At 40.8% G+C, this 25,523-nt stretch overlaps 1 protein-coding gene across 3 annotated transcripts in view; it reads left to right on the forward strand.

Annotated features, from left to right (window-relative positions):
• Positions 1–25,523, forward strand: part of LOC124607401 (serine/threonine-protein kinase Nek8) — a 317,572-nt gene that overhangs the window by 160,258 nt on the left and 131,791 nt on the right. For all 3 annotated transcript variants that reach the window (XM_047139723.1, XM_047139724.1, XM_047139725.1), the window contains one exon: positions 15,400–15,535. In XM_047139723.1, the coding sequence (XP_046995679.1) occupies positions 15,400–15,535 (136 nt within the window). The remainder of the gene's footprint in view (positions 1–15,399; positions 15,536–25,523) is intronic.

Raw genomic sequence — 25,523 nt, forward strand, 5'->3', positions numbered from 1 at the left:
ATGCATTAACCATTTTATTTTTACCTCATAGCTGGGATCATTTATTTACTTTTGATTTTCAAATCATTGCAGTTGCTAGATTGGTTTCATTTATTCCTTGTATCCACAACTCATAATTCAGACATATTTTCAGCAATTTAAGCCATGTTTTGTTGTCTTGTGGAAGGTCATGCCAGGTCACACAAATGTGATCAGATTCTTTTGGAAATGTCTGAAGAAAATCTGACACAAATTAGGTTCTTGTACTGGTTTACTTAACATAGACATCTTTGTTTAAACTTCATCAAATTTTGCTAAATACCTTTCATAGAACATGACCATTGTAACCATTTCCATTCAGTATTATGAAACTTATGTTGTCACAAGTTGATATTTTCTGCAGACTGTCATCAACACGGTGCAGTTTTTCACATGTACTGTATCTTTTGCAGTTTCACATGTGGCAATGCAAAGTACTGGCTTTGTATGTAGTGACAAAACAATACCTTATTTGCTTTGGAATTTACTTTCGTCCAAGTGGCTAGTTTTACAACATAATTTTCAACATTTGCTGCTAGTTTGATTAAAATACCACTTACCTCATCACAATCTGCATCACATTTCAAAATAACCTTCATGAGAATATGCCAGATTGCCCAGTTCTCTTCATCAACTAATTTTTCAACTTGTTGTTTTTCTTCTGTCATGATTTTCTTCTTATTCACACAGAGCAACTACAATCTTTTTCCTCTTCTTTGTCTTCTTTTAAACTCACAAAGATGTCCTAAGACTTCATAAGCTGTCCACAATAATATAGTATAACATCATAAGCTGTCTACTTGAAGTCCTGGTTTCTTAGAACATTGTATTTAACTGTACATCTCAATTATTCATCAAATTAACATTTAGCAGAACCACACACATCTGTTACCAGGTCAGGAATACAAAAGACATAATGTTACTCTTAGCAACACACACACACACACACACACACACACACACACACACACACTGCAAACAACTGGGAACTTCAAAGAAAGAGAAATTACACAGCAACACAGATATTGGTTACACACACACACACACATATATAATAAAATAAGAAATGGTTATTTATATAATCTTCAACACAAATGATTTTCATTGTGTACTACCATGAGCTACACCCTCCTCAATTGAGACCAGGGAGTCAGTTCCCCCTCTAGAAATTTAATGAACAAATCAGGCTTGGCCAAAGGTAATTGAAACACTGCACAATCAGTCTTTACATCATGCTGTCCCAAGAAGTTAAGTAAACTGGTTCACCCAGTTTCTGACAAAAGGCTGGATCAGCTTGCATCACAGGCATCATAGCTGCAGGTACCTGTCCATGAAAGGTGGCTTTGTAGCCCAATTCCTCCTTCTGTAGCCAACCATCCTGTGGAGATTTCTAGCAGCCATACCTGCAACAGCACAGGAATGCAAAGGCGCAAATTCTCAGAACTTTTACTCTATTCTGTAGCTGTACGACACACAATAATAAACAAGCCAGTCTGTTACTGTTGATATGGTAGATTTTGCAGCAGCAGTAGGCTTAGGAGTGGAAGTGAGTGGGGAGAACTTACATCAGTGCTATCACAGAGGTTGACTCTAGTGTCTCTCCGACCGCTGACATGTGGGGGTGGACCGTGCAGGGAGCAGGTCACAGGGAGAGGGAATATTAGTAGGAGGCTCACCTTGTGAATGCAAATATATTTTAGTGATCAACACAACTTTATATTCAAACACAACTGAGCTCCAACATGAATTTCTTTACACACAAGAAAACTCTATAAGGAAACAATAATAAAATAAGAATAAGGTATGCACATGGGCTGAATTTTAGGCTGCAAAATCTTAAAATAAAAAAAGAAAAGAAATAAAAGGAAGCAACATGTTCAATAACTTAATATCGTGAAATGTGCACTACACTAAAAATGTTTTGCAATATGTGAATTGAAATTTGTATGATGCACCATAAGATGGCATATTCAGGCAATTCAGTATCGAAACAACATAGCAGAAAAGCAGAGCACTGTCAAATATGAGTGATTTACATGCAGAGTCCTTAATCCAGGACACTCAGCACAAGGTACAGTCACTCCCTGGGCACTCCAACCACACACCTCTAAGGCGCCAGGGTAACACAGGGCAGACCATCATCCACACAGTCAGTGCTGCTATCTCTGTGTTGTCTTCCCAATAAACTGAGAGCCACCAAGCATCTATCTTGTACTGTTGCTCCAAATGCCCTGCAAGTTTTACTGCTGTTGGCTACACTGCGCACTGTCATTCTGGTCGCTAGCCCATCAACACAGGTGGCACTAGCAGCAGGCACCCCTGATGACTCTTGCACCATCTTACCCACAGTGAGAAAACTCCTGCAGCTTTGGTGCCACCTGGTGAGCAGGGCAGGTTCTCAACTGTGCCATGGTAGTCATGGAAAATTTTCTCTTCTTCTTTGTTGTTCTTTGATAGCCACTATTCTTCCCATCTGTTATCTCAGTCTAGATTATCATTTATTGTCTGTCACTGCATCAGTGTCTGATTCATATTTCTGTATTTTTCCTGCATTGTTCTTGTACATAGTTTTTTCATTCTCTTTTACCTCATTTTCTTTAAGCTTTGCTCTTATCTTTTTTGCCTCGTGTCACAATAACTGGTTAATTCTGCCTAAAACAATAACCCACATCAATAATATCTAGGAATTTGCAGCTTGACTTTAGCCCATTATTAAAATGATTTTTATGTTCTGCAGAAACACAGTCTCAGGATAGTAATCTGCTATAGTTGAAACAAGTTATGTGAAATTATTTTTGTGTCAGAAAAAAATAATTTTAATAGTTATAACAATTACAGTTGTCTGATAAAAATGGTATATTTCGTAAAATGTTGGATCATCGTTTGTTCATACTGATTTCATGTATCTTGCGCCTTTCTTCTTCCAGTGTTTCAAGATACTTTATGTCTCATTATAACATGTACACTGAGGTGACAAAAGTCATGGGATATCAATATTCAATGGCAGTAGTATAGCATACACAAGGTATAAAAAGGCAGTGTATTGGCGGAGCTGTAATTGTATTTAGGTGATTCATATAGCAACGGCACAGCAGCTCAGCATGTTCAGTCAGAGAGCTGGTTGGCCTCTGTAATAAAAAACTGAGTGGAAAGATCAACAGACGAACTTGAACGGATGTCATGTGACGTCTGCAATGACCAAACACAACGATAAAAAAAAATAGCCACATGACAGGAATTAACAGACTTTGAATGAAGCATGGTAGTTAGAACTAAACTTATGGGACATTCTATTTTGGAAATTTTTTAAGGGGCCCAATATTCTGAGATCCACAGTGTCAAGAGTGTGCTGAGGATGCAAAATTTCAGGCATTACCTCTCACCATGGACAGTGCAGTGACAAACAGCCTTCACTTAATGAGCAAGAGCAGCAGAATTTGTGTAGAAATGTCATTACCAACAGACAAGCTACACTGCATCAGATAACCATAAAACTCAATGTAGGATGTACAATGAGCATATTTGTTAGGACAGTGCAGCAAAATTTGGCATTAATGGGCTATGGCAGCAGAATCACAAGTGTCTTTGCTAACAGTATGACATCACCTGCAATGCCTCTCCTGGGCTCATGACAATATCAGTTGGACCTTAGACAGTGGCGTGGTCAGCTGAATCCTGGTTTCAGTTGGTAAGCACTGATAGATGGTGCAGACCTGGTAAGCCATGGACCCAAGTTGTCAACTAGGCACTGTGCCGGCTGGTGGTGGCTCCATAATGATGTGGACTGTGTTTGCATTGAATGGACTGGGTCGTCTGGTCAAAGTGATCTGACTGTCAACTGAAAATGGTTATGTTTGGCTACTTGGAGACCATTTGCAGCCATTCACAGACTTCCTGTTCCCAAACAATAATGCAATTTTTGTGGATGACAATGTGCCATATCACCAGGCTACAATTGCCCGCATTTAGTCTGAAGAACATTCTGGAAATTAAAGTGACTAATTTGGCCACCCAGATCACCCAAAATGAATCCATCAACATTTTTTGGACATAATTGAGAGGTTAGTTCGTCCACAAAATCCTCCACATGCAATACTTTCACAATTATGAATGGCTATAGAGGCAGCATGGCTCAATATTCCTACAAGTGACTTCCAAGGACTTGTTGAATCAATGTCCCATTGAGTTGCTGCACTATATCAGCAAAACGAGGTCCAACATGTTATTAGGACGTATGCCATACCTTTTGTCACTTCATTGTTATTCTGTCCTTTCTTTTCTATGCTCTCTGTTTTTATCCTGATGAAGGAATTTACAAATTTCTGAAAACAAAAAGCTGAACTGTATTTTTAAGTTGAAACAGCTATCAACCCTTTCTTTGTTTTCATGGCTGGTAAGTTATGGGTTCTCTTCTTTCTCTTCTCTCAAATATTATATGAATATTACATAAATACATATGAGACTGTCTCATTATATATGCTGAAAGCAGAGTGAATAAATGTGTTGCATCTGTAAACTAAATCACATTCAAGAGTTCATAATAAATTACTATGCCTATCAGCAAATATCAGAAGTATCCAATTAATTAACCAGGTTAATAATCACTAATTCATCTTATATATGTATATTAAGTTACATAGATCAATAACAGTAATGGGAAATCTGTGGTAGAACATAAAAAATGCAGGTAGTGAACACATCACCACATTTAAAGTTTCTTACTCTAAAGAAGAGTGGCAGTTCTATAACTTGGAAACAGTCACATTTACTTTTTATGTGGTCTAAATCACTCATTACTTCATCTAAATGTGAATGATTGTCAGATACAGTACCTGTTTCACCAACACTGTTTACTACTTTATTTGAAAAGTTGTCTTCAAAGGACATAAATGACCCACAAATTTATATTTACAGGGGCTATCCAGAAACTAACAGATACTTTGGTCCATTTGAGTGGTGGGTGGGGCTACAGCTGCCATCTTCGTGCCATAATGATCCTATTCTCAATATACATCCAGTGGTGGTAATATGTTGTCTGTGTCTCTGCTGCTTTGCTTTCTGTGATGTGTTAAAATGTCTACTGCAATAGAAAATCCTGTCACTTGAAAGGTGCTTTCTGTGACTAGGTTTTTGTTGGCAAAAAATTACAAACCAAGTGAAATATGTTGAACACATACGACATTACGGTGGATGATAAAGAACAAGCATCAGGGAAAACTTAGCACAAAAGTTTTGCTTTTTCACAACAATGCTGTCCATACATGGCCAATCATACCTGAGAGCTCCTACAGGGGATAGGTGGTGTTTGATTATCCACCATACAGCGTGGATCTGGTGCCAAGAGACTATTGCTTCTTCCCAGCAATGAAGACATGGCTCACTACACATCATTTTGATATTGACACCAAACTGCATGCCAGAATAATCAGTGGTTGCATTTACAGGCAGTAGATTTCTACATAGATGGTATTGAGAAACATGTGACGTGATATGATAAATGCCTCAATTTGAATGGTGATGGTGTAGAAAAGTAGCTTAAGAGTGTACCTTTAAAATGTATGTAATAAAATTTTCTTTTTCCTTTCATTAATTTTTTTTTAAATTTAGAAAAGTCTGTTACTTAATGGATAACACTTGTATTATGCCCCTTTCAAGCGTTGTAGGTATATATAATGAGTATGATCATACTAGCACATTCAAAATATTGACTCTCATTATCCATCATTGTAGGTGGATGTACAAATGGTCATGAGCTCATTCAAATTGTAAGTTTGTTTGTTGGAGGGAACATATTAACTGCATGGCAATATGGTAATAATAATAGTGAAGGCCATTATTGCAATTTGACATTAGATGAACATTCAGACACTTGCACATGCTTGTTCTTATTTTTGGGATGACAACGTCAACTGCTTGTATTCAGATACATCATGACCGTTCATGATGTACTTTCTCACTTACTGACCTCTAATAAGCTGTGCAGATTTGTAAGTATAAGTCAACTCCTTGAAGAAATGCAGTTTAAGTGAAGTCTACCATATATTGAGCCTGTTTTCCAGTTGCACCAGGCACTGGTGGAAGATCATAGCAGTGATCACATCTCCTAACACTTAAAACTGAGCAAAAGAGACAATTCACGTATGGGAGAAATGTTATAGAAGTTGATGAACTATCTGAAGAGTCCTTTGTTTTATGCAAGTGAGTTTTGGACACAGAAAACTCCTTTTGCTGACCCTCAGGATCATTCTCCCCATGTCTGTCAGGGTAGGGGCATCTATAGCCTCCCTGGCTTTTTGACACATTTCACATTCTCTGCTATTTCATATTATAATTCAGTTCTGTATCCAGATAGAGGTACATGGGGTAGAAGTCTTTAGTAAACCAAAAAATACATCATTCTCCATGACAGTCGTACTGTAATTAGGAGAAATACGTGATATTGCTAGTGCTGCACGAGGCTGAAAGCAATGGGTAACTACAGCCATAATATTTCCCAAGGACATGCAGTTCTACAGTATGGTTAAATGAGGATGGAATCCTCTTGCATAAAGTATTCCAGAGGTAAAACAATCCCCCATTCAAATCTCTGAGTGGAGACTATTCAGGAGGATGTCATCATCAGGTAAAACAAAACTGGGATTCTATGGTCAAAGTGTAGAATGTTAGATCCCTTAAACAGGCAGGTATGTTAAAAAATTTAAAAAGGGAAATGGATAGGTTGAAGTTAGATATTGTGAGAACTAGTGAAGTTTGGTGGCAGGAAGAACAGGACTTTGTCAGGTGAATACAGGGTTATAAATACGAAGTCAAATAGGGGTAATGCAGGTGTGAGTTTAATAACGAATAAGAAAATAGGAATGCGCTAAGCTACTATGAACAATATATGGAATGTAGTAACTACATTATCGTAGCCAAGATAGACACAAAGCCCATGCCTACCACAGTACTAAAAGTTTACATGCCAACTAGCCCCACAGATGACAAAGAGACTGATGAAATGTATGATGAGGTAAAAGAAATTATTCAGATAGTTAAAGAAAATGAAAATTTAATTGTGATAGGGACCAGAATTCGATAATAAGGAAAGGAAGAGAAGGAAAAATAGTAGTTGAATATGGCATGGGGAAAAGGAATGAAAGAGATTTTAACAGGATGCAATTTAATCACCACTAACACTTGGCTTAAGAATTATAAAAGAAGGCTGTATACTCATAACAGACCTGGAGACACCAGAAAGTTTCAGATTGATTATACAATCATCGGACAGAGATTTAGGAACCAGGTGTTAAACTATGAGACATCCAGGGGCAGATGTGGACTTGAACACAATTTATTGGTTATGACTGTAGATTCAAATTGAATAAACTGGTAAAAAGAAGGAAAAATAAGTTGAAAGAACCAGAGGTTGCTGAGAGCCTCAGGAAGAGCATCAGGTAATGGCTGACTAGAATAGGGAAAAGGAATGCAGTAGAAGACAAATGGATAGCTTTAATAGATGAAATAGTGAAGGCAGCAGAAGATCAAATAGGTAAAAAGACAAGGTCTAGCAGAAATCCTTGGGTAACACAAGAGATACTGAATTTGACTGATGAAAGGAGAAGATATAAAAACATAACAAATGAAGAAGGTGAAAGGGACTGCAACATTTAATAAATGAAATTGACAGGAAGTGCAAAATTGCAAAGCGGAAATGGCTAGAGGACAAATGTAAGGATTTAGAAGCATATTTCGCTAAGGAATAGGTAGATACCACCCATAGGAAAATTAAAGAGGCCTTTGGGGAAAAGAGAAGCAGTTGTATGAATATCAAGAGTTCAGATGGAAAACCTCTCCTAAGCAAAGAAGGGGAAGCTGAAAGGTGGAAGGAGAATATAGAGGGCCTTTACAAGGGAGATGATCTTGAAAGCAGTATTATAGAAAGGGAAGTAGACACAGATAAAGATGAGATGGGAGATATGATACTGTGAGAATAATTTAACAAAGCTCTGAATGATCTAGGTTTAAACAAGGCCCCTGGAGGAGACGACATTCCATCAGAACTACTGATAGCCTTTGGAGAGCCAGCCATGACAAAACTCTTCCATCTGGTGCACAAGATGTATGAGACGGGTGAAATACCTCAAACTTCAAGAAGAATGTGGTAATTCCAGTTCCAAAGAAAGCTGTTGCTCACATGTGTGAAAATTACTGAACTATCAGTTTAATAAATCATGGTTGCAAGATACTAACACAAATTCTTTACAGAAGAATGGAAAAATTGGTACAAGCAGACCTTTGGGAAGATCAGTTTTGATTCTGGAGAAATACAGAAACACACAAGGCAATATAAACCCTCTGACTTATCTTAGAAGATATCTTAAGGAAAGGCAAACCTACATTTCTAGCATTTGTAGACTTAGAGAAAGTTTTTGACAATGTTGATTGGAATACTCCTTTGAAATCCTGAAGGTAGCACCAGTAAAATACAGGGAGAAAAAGGCTATTTACAACTTGTACGGGAATGAGAGGGCAGTAATAAGAGTCAAGGGGTGTGAAAGGGAAGCAGTGGTTGAGAAGGGAGTGAGATAGGGTTTTAGTCTATCTGTGATGTTATTCAGTTTATATACTGAACAAGTAGTAAAGAAGACCAAAGAAAAATTTGGAGAAGGAATTAAAGTTCAGGGAGAAGAAATAAAAACTTTGAGGTTTCTCAGTGTCATGACAATTCTGTCAGAGACAGAAAAGGATTTGGAAGAGCAGTTGGATGGAATTGACAGTGTTTTGAAAGGAGGATATAAAATGAACAGCAACAAAAGTGGAACAAGGATAATGGAATGTAGTCAAATTAAATCAGGTGATGCTAAGGGAATCAGATGAGGAAACAAGTCTCTTGAAGTAGTAGATAAGTTTTGCTGTTTGGGAAGCAAAATAACTGATGGTGGCTGAAGGAGAGATGATATAAAATGTAGGTTGGCTATGGTAAGACAAGCATATCTGAGGAAGAGAAATCTGTTAACATCAAAGTATAGATTTATGTATTAGGAAGTCTTTTCTGAAGGTATTCATCTGGAGTGTAGCACTGTATGGAAATGAAACATGGACGATAAACAGTTTATATAAAAATAGAATAGAGGCTTTCAAAATGTGACACTACAGAAGAATGCTGAAGATTAGATGGGTCAATCACATAACTAATGAGGAAGTACTGAACAGAATTGGGGAGACAAGAAACTTGTGGCACAGCTTGATCAAAAGAAGGGATCAGTTGACTGGACACATTCTGAGACTTTGAGGGATCACCAGATTAGAATTGGAGGGAGGTGTGGAGGGGGTAAAAATCATAGAGGGAGACAAGGAGATGAATACAATAAGCAGAGCCAGAAAGATGTAGTTTTCAGCAGTTACTTGGAGATAAAGAGGATTGCACAGGATATAGTAACATGGTGAGCTGTGTCAAACCAGTCTTTGGACTGAAGACCACAATAACAACATGGTATTATTTCAAGATACATGATCGTCTCATCCTTCCCATGGTATGTACAGGCATAGAAAATCTGCAATATATTCCTCTCTGGTGGATGGATGGATAGATGGATGGATGGATGAATGGATGGATGGATGGAGAGGCTTGTATGGGGACACGATGGCTAGGTCTTCAGTGCCCCCTCAGTAACAGATTGACACGGGTGTCAAGCAAATACTCAGAACAGTAAGATAAAACAGAACGTAAAACACAGGTAACAAGGTTGGAAAAATATGTGCCTACCCACACCAAAACATGGGACAAATCATGCAGTCAGCAGTAAAACATGGACAACACAAGAAAAAAGTGGTAGAGGGAGCTAAGACAATTTAGCATATGGAAGTGGCTGGCTGACTGCAAGCAAAAAGGGAGGAGCCTGCCACTTTGAAATACACTAAAACCTCGAGCCTTAAAGTTCAGGCCAGAGTCCAGACACATCGCAAATCTTTAAAACCCTAGACACACACATCTCATCATTAGCTAAAACACAGGGCAGATCCCCAGCAACTTGTGCTTCTGCCCTTGCATCACTGTATAAAATGCAGTCTGTTAAAATGTGCCAGACAGAGATGTGCACACCACAAACATCACAAAACGGGGGATCCTCCCCCCATAATAGAAAACTATGTGTGAGAGGACAGTGCCCAATCTAAAGGCGTGTGAGGGTCACTTCCTCCCACCTGAGCAACCAGCAGGAGGAACACCATGGCCGAGTTGTTGTCTTCACCAACCACAATTTATTGGCCGTCACCACCAGCCATTCTTCCTCCCACAACTCCATGCACTTCTTGTGGAGTGCAGAAATGACACACTGCAAGGGAATAGGACACTGGATCACATCCTGCTCTCTGCAAGCCTCCTTGGCAGCCCGATCGGCCTGTTCATTGCCCCATATACCTACATGACCAGGCACCCAGCAGAAGGACACCTCCTTACCCCGCCATTGGAGCAAGTACAGTTGGTCATATATCAGCTGGACCATCTCCTCAGTTGGGTACAGATTCTGCAATGAATGTAAGGCACTAAGAGAATCGGAGCAGAGGAGAAATCGATTGCCCCAAACACGATTCATCTGCTCCAGTGTCTTCAGGATCACGTGGAGCAGGAGAGGCAATCCTGTGCGCGAATCCCATAGGGCCGCATCGCTTGTTGCCGGTTATGAAATAGCCGTGCCAGAGGAAGCTGAGCAACAGTATGGTATGCAGGTGTGCATGATGTGGACAAAGTTTTATACGCCTGATGCACCGTAAGTAGCCACCGCTGCATATGAAGTGGCAGTTCACCAGCCTCTGCACAGAGGCTAGTTCTGAATGCCCCAGTGGTCAACTGAAGCCCAACATCTTTAAGTAAGAAGGCCTCGCAGACCCATACACCATACACCCATAATCGAGCCGAGATCACACAAACGCCCTGTAAAACTGGAGCAGACAAGTCCTGTCGGCTCCCCATGTACTGTGACTAAGACATTTTAAAATACTTAAAGCCTTAAGTGACCGTCATTTCAGGTCTTAAAGAGGAGGTAACCACGTAAGCTTCAAGTCAAAAATGAGCCCCAGAAATCTCACCGTGTCTTTAAAAGTAAGGACAGTGTCCCTCATCCTCAATGCAGGAAAGTTTAAATTCGAACGAGAATGGTGAAAAAGAACACACACGGACTTCTCGGTGGAACACTTAAAACCACTCTTCTGTGTCCAATCATCCAAACGTCTCAGAGTAAGTTGCAACTGACGCGTTGTCGTTGCAAGGCTTGAAGGAGAGCAAAACAAAGAGAAATCGTCCACAAACAAGGAATACTGGACAGGGCTTTTCACTACAGAGGTAATGTTATTAAAAGCTCTGGAAAAGAGAGTCACACTTAAAATGCTACCCTGAGGGACACTGTTCTCCTGCTCAAAGCGGTCAGACAGGACGTCACCAATTCGGTATCTAAAATATTGTGGTAAGAGGGAAGACTGAATAAAAAGAGAAAGACACCCACAAAAATCCTATTCGTGAAGCTGCTCCAGGGTGAGACGCCTCCAAGTGGTATTGTAGGCCTTCTCGATGTCAACAAATACACCTAGAAAGTGATGACAGCATAGGAAAGCTTGCTGTATAGCCGCCTCCAGGAGGGCGAGGTTATTGAAGGTGGAATGAAACCTCCTGAACCCACACTGAAAGTGACTAAGGAGTTGCTGGGTTTCTAACATCGAGACAAGGTGGCGGTTGACCATCTGCTCCAAGGTCTTTCCCTTGCAACTTGTGAGGGCAACACTACGGTAGCTACTCGGGCTCGTGCGGTCTTTCCCAGGTCTTAAAAAAGGAATTAAAACTGCCTCATGCCATGAGTCAGGAAAGTGACCTGACGCCCAAATGGCGTTAAAAAGCGTGAGGAGGATTTGTTTGTTGTGCCTTGTGAGGTGCCGTAGCATACTGTAATGGATCCTGTCATGACCAGGGGATGTGTCATGAGCTGCAGACAATTCAGACTCCAGCTCCCACATAGAGAATGGGCAGTTGTAAACTTCATTAGAGGTGGACCTCTCAGCAACCGCTCTATGGCACTGGAAACATGGATCCTGACTGGTTGTTGCAGTAACCATGGTAAAATACTCTTCCATAGTCTGGGCAATGTCTTGCGGATCCATATGGAGAGTGCCATTATTCATTACAGAAGCCATGGGGCACCTCCCTCCTCTCCTATAAATTCTCCTGATGGTCTCCCACACAATGGAACTTTTGGTGGAATGATTAATGGTGTTCAGGAACTGTTGTCAGGATCTCTTCTTGCTCTCTCGAATAATGCGGTGACATTTTTACCCCGCCACCCAAAAGGCTGCAAGATTCTCAGCAGTTGGCTGACCCCGGAACCTACGCAGAGCCACATGCCTGGTCCTGATTGCAGAGTGGCATTCAGAAGGTTGTCTCTTTTGGTGGCCTGTGGACTGTGGAATGGATGCTGCAGTGGCGTGGTGGACTGTTTTGGTAATATGATCAACTCACACCTCAAAATTCTCACAGTGTTCAAACCGGACCAACTGGCTATAAAGTGTCCAGTCGGCCCCAATAGTGGTGATCTCCTTTTGGGGCCCATGCCATCTGGCAGATGAATCCAGATTGGGAAGTGATCACTGCCATGCAAGTCAGCGACCGCTTCCCTTTGAGCACTGGCGGCAAGAGCTGGAGAGCAAAGCGAGAGATCAGTGGTAGAGAATGACCCAGTCACTGTGCAGAAGTTAGTGCTCTGTCCTGCATTATGCAAGTAGACACATGATGACAGGAGAAGCCTCTCAATTGCTCTACCCCTGGGACAGGTAATTGCAGAGCCCCAAAGCACATTGTGGGCATTAAAATCACCACAAATAAGAAGGTTGGTGAGGGCCACTTCATCAAGTGCATGATGTGGGGTAAGTGTCCGTAGTCCGTCCTGATGAAAATACCTATGCCTCCTCTAGCTCTCTCTTCATGCAGGTCATCCTTTTTGTGGAGTGTATAGCCTCGTAGCTCAGGGCAGTAAGATGGATGGAAATAAGTCTCCTGGACACACAGACACAGAGGTCTACCCTGAGGGAGTAGACGAAGTACCTCCACATGCGTCGTGAACCCCTGCAAGTTCTCTGGGGAAGAGTCAAATGAAGCCTCACATAAAACAACATCTGCATGGTCAGATGGTTTACCACGTGATTTGACCCGCTGTTACTGCTGTATAGGAGCTTTTTGCAGTTTGGTGGTCTTTGGGGGAGCCAAAGTGGGAGTGGTAATGGCCGTACTGGGCTTCGGAACAGCCTCAGCTGTTGGAGGCGCCAGGGGCTGGCCCAAGTTTGCCACTGTACCTTTGTCTGCCATTCGAGTAGGGGCAACAGGCTCTGAAACACTGGCTGCGTTGCAAGTGCATTGACATCTGCAGGCGTTAGTACCAACATTCACCGCCTCTGTCTGTGTAGAGGCACTTTTGGAGTAGGCTTCTGAACCACGGATGCAAAAGATGTAACAAATGTGGGAGGTTGCATCAACTTGTAGATCTTTTTGGCCTCACCATAGGGGATATGCTTGGTTGTTTTTATTTCCTGGAGTTTGGGTTCCTCTAAAAATATTCGGCAGTCCCTACTCCATACAGGGTGGTTTCCAGAGAAATTGATACAGGTGGCTGGAGACGAGCAACTAACTCCTTCATGAGCAGCCTTACCACAGATGCCCCAAGTCGCTTCGCCTTTACACCCTGAGGTGGTATGCCCAAAATGCTGGCATTTAAAACAGCGCATTGGGCTCGGGAAATAAGGTCTCACACTAAGGCGAAGGAAGCCAGCTTTAACATGTTCAGGAAGTTTCGTGCTACTGAAGGTCAGAATAAAGGAGTCGGATTTGACAAGATTGCCATCAACCCTCTTCATGATATGTTGGACATCAATGATACCTTCCGGAGCCCCCTCATGTTGCAGTTCTTCCTTGGGAATGTCAACTAGATCCCGGCATGTCACAACACCTTTGCTATAATTCTAGGTGCTGTGCGGTTCAGTGTCTATGGCATACTCCCCAAGGCATTTAGCAGATTGGAAGTTAGCTGCTTGCTGGGAAGTGGAAGTTTCCACTAGCAAGGCCCCATTACGTAAGCGCTTCACCAATTTTAAGGAGCCACAGATCACCTCCAAACCCTTTTGTATATAGAAGGGCGAAACCTTCTCGAAACTACCCTCCTTCCATTTCACAATGAGGAACAAGAAGTGCCGGAGTCAGTGGGACTGACTGCACGAGCCCTCTTACAAGACTGGGTGTTAGAACCTTCCAGCGGCCCATCCTTTCCACTGGGAGGAAGAAAAGAGGATTTTGAAGGATCCATCTTGGTCCCACGAGCAGCTAGGGAACTAGAAGTCCACCTAGACAGCCCCATTTGCCTAGGTAAGCCTTATACAACTTAGGTGCGGCAAGTTCCCCAGAGGTTGCCCGCTAACAACTGTTCCACCTCAACAGCCATGCATATTATTAGCGTGCAGCACACCTTGAGATTGAGGGGTTGTTTACAGAGGTTTATTCCATCCTCGCGATCTGGGTGGTCAAGCCAAGATCCCCATTCCCCGAGACTCACAACATTCCACTGCTGCACCACACAGTGGTCACTGAAGTATGCTCAGAGCTTACGGTGAATGGGGACTGGCGGTGCTTACCAGTCCCCAGCTCACCAAGCCCATACCTGGCACCTGAATGCCGAGCCCCTGAGGGCTCCTCTCTGGTATCTGGGACCTTAAGACGAAGGGTGTTTGATACCAAACTCGCCATGTTGGCCTTTTGTTTCCTTGGCCTGCCCTGCCATACTGGATAATGAAACATGACCACTAAATAAATGCATGGAATCTACACTTTGCCAAATATAATGGTTCTCTTTATGAAGATATGCCAAGTAAAATGGTTCTCTTTATGAAGATACCAATTCAAAATTATATTTTACCCAACCTATTGGGAAATTAAAATTATCAGAAGTTTAATTAAAAACTTATACTAATAATTGTTATGTCACATATTAATTAGATATGCCAGCCTGTCACATCTTCACATGTCCAACTGGCATGATGGATATTAAGAATCAATACTTTGAATGTGTTTATGTGATCTCACTGATTTTATACATGTCAGCACACTTGAAACTGGCCTATAAGATTGGAACAAGTTAATTTTGCATATGCACTGAATAACACATTATGGACAAGGAAAATCGTTGACAGGTTATCATTTCCAACAATATTTTAACTAATGTACAAGCTCTATATATATCCTTTGTAAAAAATGAAATTTTTGTTTCCATTTAACTATGTTCTCTGCTGTAGTGGCTATAACTGTTGTTGCTGCTGTGCAGGTTGCATATTTTATTGCCACAAATACTAATAAACTTTTCATTATTTTTTTAGAGAATCTGCTAAGTGTTGATGTCATCATGCTAGCTTCTGCTGCTCAGCATGTTGTGATCCTCAGTGCAGATGGTGATTTATTCTCATGGGGAAGAGGTGATGGTGGAAGACTCGGCATTGGAACTGAGGACGATCGGTTTGCATCAATATTTAATTGGCCATTTCTTCTTCTGTTAAAATGTAGCATTTTGTCTATTGTGTTCTCATTGCATATAAAGCAGTTGTTGATATCTTCATATTTGATAATGACTGAGCAACTGTCAAACTTCCACAGGAGCCATGCCCACATTTTTGGAGTTGATTTTTGAGAAAACACAGGCTTCCGAAGTATTGTCAGTTGTCCATTTGTTACAAAGAAAAATATATAACATTGATATGGCACAGGTTAGCGGGTGAGAGGAGTGGTCAGATACTGGCCCATAAATATCAGCAACTTAGTATAAACAATATTTATCATACAATTCAAAAATTTCTTTCATCAAGACATTAATCACACTAGCCTGTGGGAACAGTGCTAAATTACTGTAGGCCCAGACCATAGACCTTCAAGTCCACAAAAGACAAGCATACATAAATATTCCAGAGTTCAGATGTGATGTGTGTATCCTTAAATAAAATGGGCATTTAATCCAAAAGCATTAAAAGGTACAATTTAGGAAAATGTGATGTATGTCACCTTGGAGAAATGCAAGACTTTACTTAGACTGAAACAAAAGATATAGTATAAACATGATGCATGTCACCTTTAAGAAAACAGAAATTTACTTAGATAAAATCCAAAGATATAATATGGCTTAGACGTGATGTATGCCACTTTTAAGAAAACAGAAATTTACCTAACATAATCAGAAGACATAATATAGCTTGTACATGATATATACCACTTCTTAAAAAAATGGTAATTTACTTAATGGAACCCAAAGATATAATATACTGTAGATGTCATCCCAGGATTAAGAAAATACAACACATTTAATTAAAACAACCCCAAATTATATGCTAACTGGATATGAGGTGCAGCACCCTTAAGGGAAGCAAGTATTCTTTTGCTAAAACAATTTACATGCATGTCACATGCAGAAAATTACATAACACTGTTTCAATAGGATGGAATAACATATCTGTAACAGCCAGTGCTAGTTATGAAAGATGTGACTCCAATTTGGGCAAAAAATAACTGTATAATACAAGATAATCACAAAAGCAATCTATCAAAATTTTTCAATAACCACCACTCCACACTGGAACCTTAGCAATAGAGGCTTGATATCAATTACTGAAGTGGTGTAACCAAATAACAGGGAGTAGATTTTGATTAAGGCATAAGTTTAAATTATGACAGTAAGAATGCCTACTGCTGAGATGATGTTAGTTAGCCTTAAAACAAGATAACGAATCCTCAAGATAATGATATTGGAAGAATCTAAATTACTCACTGGGTCAATTACATGTAACCCTCAACAACCGATAAGTAAGCACTTTAATTGTAGTTGACAATACCAATCATGAGACAACATGCTGCTATACAAGGCAGAATGGTGTGAGTGGTACACAAATTTAAACAGAGCCAATGACCAGCCATTGCCTGGCCTCAACTAACTTCCATTAATTTACAAGTGGGCTTCTGCACATATATTAGAGGACATAGCATATTACTGTAATTAAGTAAAAGATAAGGAATGGCATACAGACACCATGGGAACAAAGTATTGACATCAGTAGACACAGTCCTGTGTGAATTTATAGTCACTGCAGTTGCCTCTGAACATGAACTGACTTCATGCAAATGACAGGCACATAAATCTTGTACAGATCAGTGACTCATGTGCCCTCAGACAGCCTAATAATGTCAGTTAGACACAGTCACAAAATATCTTAACACCAACAATGGCAATTAAGAAACACCATCAAGGCCAAAATTAAATTCAAACTTCATTTGACTGGTGTTATACAAGAGATACTGGAGAGATAAGATTTGACTCATCTACATTATTGAGCACTACTTGCACATAAATTGTGTGTCTCAGAATATCTGACAAAACACACACACACACACACACACACACACACACACACACACACACACACACAAGAACAAGCACAGGCACACTATATAAATCACAAGGTTCAATAACCACTATACAGGCAGATGCACTTACACTAGGTGTACTACCCTACTGTGACACTGGTAGTATCCACAGGCTTGATAACTACACATTTCCAAAAGTAAGCTTCTTGTAAGCCATTCATTTCCACAACTATGGCAGTAAATAGCTAGATATACCAAATGTTCTGTGAATACTAACAGAAGTACAGGTATCTCAAATCCATGCCATACAAACACTGTTTACTGCCACCAGTATCCATCAGCAAAGTTCATTACAACAGCCCTTCAGAGCTACTCAGCACAGACTGTCCCTCCATGCTACTCATGCAGGCCCCTCCAACCTCTCTCTTCACTAACGACATGACCTCCAGTGGTCAGACCACTGCCAAAGACGCTGCTACGCTGGTTATACCAAAACACGTGACTAAATAATTGATATACCCACTGCATGACACAGATATATTTCATTTATCTTACATACAGTACAATTTATTCCTCTCTTTTACAAATAAGGAAATTAATCATGTTTTGCCAACCTCTGCTCACCAAGAGTTGGCACTCTCCATACACTAAGTTGTGCCTCCATACATCTTACATACACCTTAAACTCCCCAAGTTTACCCTATACACCAAACACTAATACCCCAAAAATTCTTATAAACTTCACATGGAAATTAGACATATACACACACATTTGTACACACCTATTAAACTCCTTTTTCTATGAACAATTACAGCTCTGTCGTTTTGTAGCCCCAGTAATTTTGCCAATGCAGGATACACATTTGGGTGTGGACTTTCAGAAGAGGGTTTTTTTATTTCTCCATTGACTTTAATAGATATTTCATTAAGCTACAGTCCCAGAGCTTGTACATAATAATCTTATAACTCCCATCCTATCACTTTTTTCTTTCATTTATCATCTTCTCTGTACAAGTCTTCATTGCATTCTCTCTTTTTACTGTGGTTACCAGTTGACCTGGTGGAAATCCACCACCTCAATGAGAAACAACTTCAGCTTGCTTCCTGTCATTCATTCTAATGGTGAGTACCCTGCAAGCATTACTATTAACTCTATTTGATATGCCTTCAAATGATCTGACAAACTCCAACCACTTAGAATGTTTGTTATTTAAATACATTCTACACAGGCAGCTAATTTGTTGTATATAGTACTCACACAGGTTACATGTTGGATGGTATACTGATATATTTATGTGTTTGATACCTTGATTATTCATGAAATCATTCTACACTCTATATGTAATTTGTGATTCGTTGTCAGATAATAGCCTCTCTGGCTAGAAATCCTTTTCCAGTTTGAGAATAAGAGTTTTCCTGTTAGCTTTCTATATTGAATGCAGTTTGATAAACTTTGAAAACAAATCAATAACCATAAATATATACTTCATACCACCTCAACCATTTGGGAGTGGCCCAAAATTGTTTACAGCCAATAGCTCACTAACTTTGCTACGGATGGTACCTCGAATTTCCCCCTGATGTGAGGTAGTGCAATGTCTCTCCCACTTGCATTTGTCACAAGTGGCCAACTGAGCACACACCCATCTTGCTAGTTTTTTATGTGCACATACTCCTCAATGATTTCTACACTCTTTTGCAGAAAACGAGGTATAGTGGGCGAGGAACGATGGATGCCCCAGGAATGAACTCAGAAAAGCCTGCAGTTCTTGCAACAACAAGGGATGCAGCAGGTCTGTAGCAGCTCTGACAGGACCCTCCATGGGTTGGATGACATGCTGTGGGATGGTGTGGCCCAAATACTCAACAGACGGTTGGAGAAATTTAGACTTTGACAGATTGCAGTGCAGACTCACAGGTGCTCTGAGATTGTGCAGGTGGTCACTCGTAATACGTCTGGTAATGACAACGTCATCCACGTAGTTGAAACAGTGCAGAGTAATGGACATGACCTCTTCCAGATAGTGATGAAAAATTGTGGGGGCACTTGCCACCCAAAACATAAGCCGTTGGTATTGATACAGGCCAAAAGATGTATTAAGATCTGTGATAAATTGGACACCTCATCCAGAGGTAACTGGTGACAAGGGATGTGTCCTGTTCAGTAGAGGAAATGGGAAATGCCTATACACTTTTGATCCTAACAAACCACTGACAGTACAAAGTGGAGGCAGCCCTTGCCCATTGGAATGCAGATAGCTCAGAGCAGCCGCTGGCATTTGCATCCAAAACTCTCAGTTCACCAAATGTCCACTAATCCAGGGCGAGAAGATGGCTCTGGCCATTCTGTATGCTGTCACCAAATTTCATGTTTTCTTGTACTGTATGAAATTCTAACTAATTATCAACCTCAAGCCATTAATTTTGTTAGTTAGTTGATCCACCCAGGTATCCAGTAAGGGAGCCCACATGTTGCAGCAGTGAGCCTTGCTCCTCTCCAAATACAACTATGACATTCACTTTCTCCTCGATGGGTGTTATGCCAGTGCAGACACCTTATCCCAGATGCCTGTTGGCCTAGACCCAAGTTTAATCAAGAAGTGCTCATGTGTTTTCATTTGGATGTCTCCTCCCACCAAATAGTCGATGGGTTTCTGATCATTGGTGCCCAAGTTGCCAAGGCAACAGCACCTGTCTCTGTCCTCAAGCAGGTAGTTTGCCTTCACCAGCAGATTCGGTTTTTCCATCCTCTGGGCCATGCTTCCAATTACCATCATTACAGCTTTGTCTTGTGCCATTTTCTCTTGGTCTGAGATGGTGTCCTCCTCTCCACAGTCTGTGCAGCTGCCATGGTGGTTATTCTCCCAAGTTCGCATTGTGAGGTCTTACAGCTGTTACATGAGGGTCACTGGGGTGTTTCCTGGCTTGCAGTCATGTTTATTAGTCCAGCATTGACTGGGAGCTGGTTCATTTGTTTGCTGTATGTCCCCAGTGTGCTAGTCAACTGGCAGTTCCCAAGGCTTCATTCCACCTAAGGCCTCAAGCAACTCAGCCCTGGGAACACATCCATGTGGATTTTGTGGGTTTGTTTCTGAATGTGTTTTGGCTGATCATCATTGATGTGTTTTCGCAACTACCATTGGTGTTCCAGTGCTCCTTTGCCACTACTGAAGTCACTAATCAGGCTCTCTCAAAAATGTTTTCTGTCAAAGATCTCACTGTTACTCTCATTTCTGATAACAGACCTTAGTTCCTGTCTCAGGTGTTTCATGATTTCAGCATGTGGTCGGGCATTTGACATGTTCACTCCCTTTCCTTTCAGCCCCAATCTAACAGGGAAGCAGTGCGCATGGTTCAAACCTTACAACCCAGATGAATAAATATCTGCAGGACTTCCCCACTGAGAAGTACTGCAGTTTTTTCTGGTGGCTTACTAGATGACGCTTATTGGTTCGCATAGCCCTGCTGAACTTCTCCACAGGTGTCAACTGAGGACACTGCTCCATATCCTCCATCCAGGACCTTGCACACCATCTCATCTTCTTCCACTGTGAAGAGTTTTCCACTAGGTATAGCTCTTTGGGTGTGTTGTTTTGGTTGACACCCCCACTGTTTGCCAGCAGTCATCATGTGTCAGAATGGCCATTGTGTCTTCACCATCCAGAATGGAGAGCAAAAGTTCCAGTGCAGTGCCAACAAAAGCAGTTCTGCATCTGGATGGGCACTTACCTCCTCTCTCGTGCTCACCACATCACCAGCTGTTGTGCCCCTGTTGCTGGTTGTTGCCTATCTGCTGGTGTTCCAGCCTCCTCTTCTGTGTGTGTTAGAACCTCCACCCAATGAGCTTATGACTTTGCAGCCCTCAGCAGCAGCTCCAGTGGCCCTCCAGACAGCGGGCATGCCCCTTGCCAGTTCAATGTCTCCTGCACAGCCTCAGCCTGTGGTGGAGTTGCCTCCACCTTCCACACTGCCACTGGACATCACCTTGGATCCCGGCTTCTATTGCCCATTGCCGATGGTGTTGTCTAGTGCTCCAAGGCATGGGTGTCGGGGTACTCCTCATGCAAGCCACTTTCACCCATATTCTAAGGTCTCCAGTGGCTGGGAGTTGCTCTCCCCTCTTGTGTCTGAATCCTCCAGAGGCTGCCATTGATGGATGTGTGTGCAATTCTCCTCTGTGCACTCTACTGGCTGATTGACAGCTTATAGGCTCAGCCAGCCTTGCCCTCAGTTACACGTTGACATTTAAACTAGGATTATCAGACCAGTAGTGTAGCCACTCTGCCACAAGCATCTTTTGTAACAAGTTATTTCTAAATGTAAAAACCGGTGGGACTGTCATTGTCTCTGTGTGCTTGTTGAAATATACATATGTAACTTTGTCTGCTGTTCTATTTATTAAAAAAATTGTTTTCTCTGTGTTTTCACTGTCTTCAATATCTGGTTACTGAAGCTTACATGTTATCAGTAGTATTACTTAAAACAATAGTTTTTCTGTATCAACAATATATCTGTCAGTAATTTTGTTTATTCTGTATAAAAGTTGCAACATGACATGTCTGATAACATCAAACTAACCTAATTAAGCAATAAATTGGAAATAATGACCAGTTCAAACTAAAATTAAAAACATACCTCTTTAGTCATTCCTTTGGCAAATTGTCTGATTATCCAGATCTAAGATTTGACAAGTTCTGTCAGCTACATACTAATTAGCAGTAAATACATGGCCTACATCTAAATTTGTATGAAGATCTTCCACATTCTTCTACTCAGAATTGAAAGTTTTGTGCTGACAGATCACAGTTTCTAATCACTTTGCCATCACATTCTTTACAGAGAAATGTATTTCTGTCTTACACTTTTTGTTCAACGGAAGTGATCAAGAATACTGTAATAGCCTCTGGCTCACTGTTCCCTATTTCTGTATTCATTGAATTAAAAAGTTTTGGGCCCCTCTTATTGCAAGTAGCATGTTCCCCTTGCAGGTGAGTTGTTTCACCAACTACTCAAGATAATTTTCAGAAAACAGGTTTTGCACAATGTCACAATATTCTTAGCCCTTCCTTCCCATTCTTAACTTGTGCTTTACTCAGTCTAAAAATGGAAATTTGAAATCTCCTCCTACATCTATGGCATGAATAAAACACTTGTACACAATATTTTTCAAACTTTTACCAAAGAGTTTCTTCATCACATCAGTATTTGATGTGAATAAATTGAAGAAAAAATCAAATTACTGTTTTGTGTTTGTCACTTATGTTTGACTAGATTATCGTACATTCCAACTTTGTATTATTATGGAGCTATAACAATAAATACACTGTCACAATTTATGTCTAGCTCATGTTTGCAGTATGTATCCTGCTCAGAATTTAATTTTTCATTACTATTTATTTCTGGTGTCATGCAATTCATTTCTCCAGGTGTTAAGTGCACATTGTTACTATTAATTAGTGAGAATGATTTTGAGAATTTACCCTGAATTCTTTGACAGTAGGTAAAATGTTTTATCTATGGCTAGTTTCCACATCTTTACAATTGACCCATTCATGGCTCTGTAGTTACAACATGTAGCTATTTCATGCATGTACAAAGATGTTTCTCCTACTGAAACATCCTCATGTGCACACCATATATAAACTCCTACTTTTTCCATTTTTCCCCAGTGCAGTTATTCTGTTTAGTGTTGTATACAATCTGCTTTACAGATACTCCAACCCTTCACTTTGCTAACACTACTCAGTAAACAGAAGTCATTCATGCCCCTACGCCCCCTAAAACACCATTGAATTTATGTGCTCAATGTGGTTTACATCACCACTCATGAAATAAGGAACAGATGCAGAGCAGTGGATAGCCACAAAGCAAATATGGAAAACACAGACACAGTCACCCAGACTCTCTCTCTCTCTCTCTCTCTCTCTGACACACACATGTATGTTGGTGCTTGCATGGTAAAACAAAATGTAAGAGAAAGTACAGGTGAGGATTTACAGTAGGGAAAAGAGAAAAGAAGTATGGCAGTGTATGTGCCAGCTAAAATGAGACGGAAGAAAGGAACAAGGGGAATAACAGGCTTATGTTGAGGGCTAGAAGTGGAATGTAGTGAGAATAGGAGAGTGGGGAGGCATGGAGGATGGTGACTAGGTAAAACTGTGTGCCAAACTGAGACTCTAACTCAGAAACTTTTGCTTTCTGGAAACAAATCCCTGTGGCATAGCTCAGCCATTTCTCCATGATAACCATTCTTCCAGGAGTGCTAGCCCCAGAAGGTATGCAAGGAGAACATTTATGAACGCAGGAAAGAGGTATTGGTGGGAGCTGTGAGGGCAAATCATGAGTCATGCCTGAATAGGTCAGCCAGTACAGCATTTTCTCGTGATAAGCCTGTTTTGAGACCTGGATGAACAAATGCTTTTAATCTGCCAAAAAGTTTAAAATCTGTGCACACACCACTGAAGACTGAAAATTCATTCTGGGAACATATGGATGTGCATCAGTTTAGCAGGCAGCCACTGACTAACATACAAAAACGCTAGCTTTTCAAGAAAAGTGATACTTTACAAGGGTTTGTGAGGAGAGGGGGGAAGGTACATCCTGAGATTCAGGCTAAGGGAGGTACAGTAGGACAAGATGAAAAGATTCACCAGTGGGATTACAGCAGTTCACAAAAAGTGTAAGAGAAGAAAATATTTTGATAAGGAAATGATGGAATGCATATAAAAAATATAAATTGGAAGGGAAGGCCAAAATCCAAGAAAAAAGACATCAACAGAAACTATGAAACACTAGTGATACAGGCAGAGAAACTAGCAGTGCAGGCAAACAACAGACTATAGCATAAAGGCAGCATGGTGGGAAAAGAGATATGAGGTGAAAAGTAAAGTAAAGTAAAGTAGACAGCTGATAGACAGAAAAACTTAAGCTTGAAGCCAAAAGAATGATGGCAACCACCATGATGTAAGATGGGTTTCCACCTGTGAAGTTCTGAGTTACTAGTGCTGGGAGGAACATTATGAAGTACTCGTAAAGTGAAGTAAATATTGGACAATGCTATTGCACTGCAGATTAAACTTGCAAAATCTTATTGTTCCATTGATAACATGTGTTCCTTCATCTCTATTAATGGTTTAGCACTCCCATGCCTACACAAAAAACTAAATTGAGGTTATGTGGCAAGTGCTATGTCAGATGAAACTGCTACAGCAAGAACAAACATTATTCATGGAACATAGTACTTCATGGAGAAACATGTAAGATACAATGTATAGGTTGTGCGTAACATTGAACATATTGACTGGACAACAGTAATACAGGTTACAAAATAGGCCAAACACTCCTTTGTGATCACTTAACTAAAACTGTTTCTTGGTGGCTCATCAGAGCATGCCAGGGGGCTGACCTAGGTGGCCTCTATAAGGAGGCCTGTGAACAGTATGGACGTGTGATCTCCGAAATCGCATGCATCATAAGTGAAGGTACATCACTCCTCCCTTCCAGGGGTAGAATACCATATACATAACAACACTAAGCACAGAAAAATACATGGTACAGGAAAATGTGTCGTAGGGAAGAAATGTATACTACAGAAAAAGCACTGGTATGCTATCTGGTCAAAAGTATCCGGACACCCCCAAAAACATATGTTTTTCATATTAGGTGCATTGTGCTGCCACCTATTGCTAAGTACTCCATATCAGCAACCTCAGTAGTAATTACACATTGTGAGAAAGCAGAATGGTGCACTCCGTGGAACATCATGGACTTCGAACGTCGGCAGGTGATTGGGTGTCACTTGTGTCATATGTCTGTACATGAGAGTTTCACACTCCTAACCATCCCTGGGTCCACTGTTTCCAATGCAATAGTGAAGTGGAAACATGAAGGGACATGTACAGCACAAAAGCGTACAGGCCGACCTTATCTGTTGACTGATAGAGACTGCCGACAGTTGAAGGTCGTAATGCATAATAGGCAGACATCTATCCAGACCATCACACATGAATTCCATGCTGCATCAGGATCCACTGCAAGTACTGACAGTTAGGCAGGAGGTGAGAAAACTTGGATTTCATGGTCAGGCAGCTGCTCA

Source organism: Schistocerca americana, chromosome 3 (genome assembly GCF_021461395.2).
Source record: "Schistocerca americana isolate TAMUIC-IGC-003095 chromosome 3, iqSchAmer2.1, whole genome shotgun sequence".
NCBI lineage: Eukaryota > Metazoa > Arthropoda > Insecta > Orthoptera > Acrididae > Schistocerca > Schistocerca americana.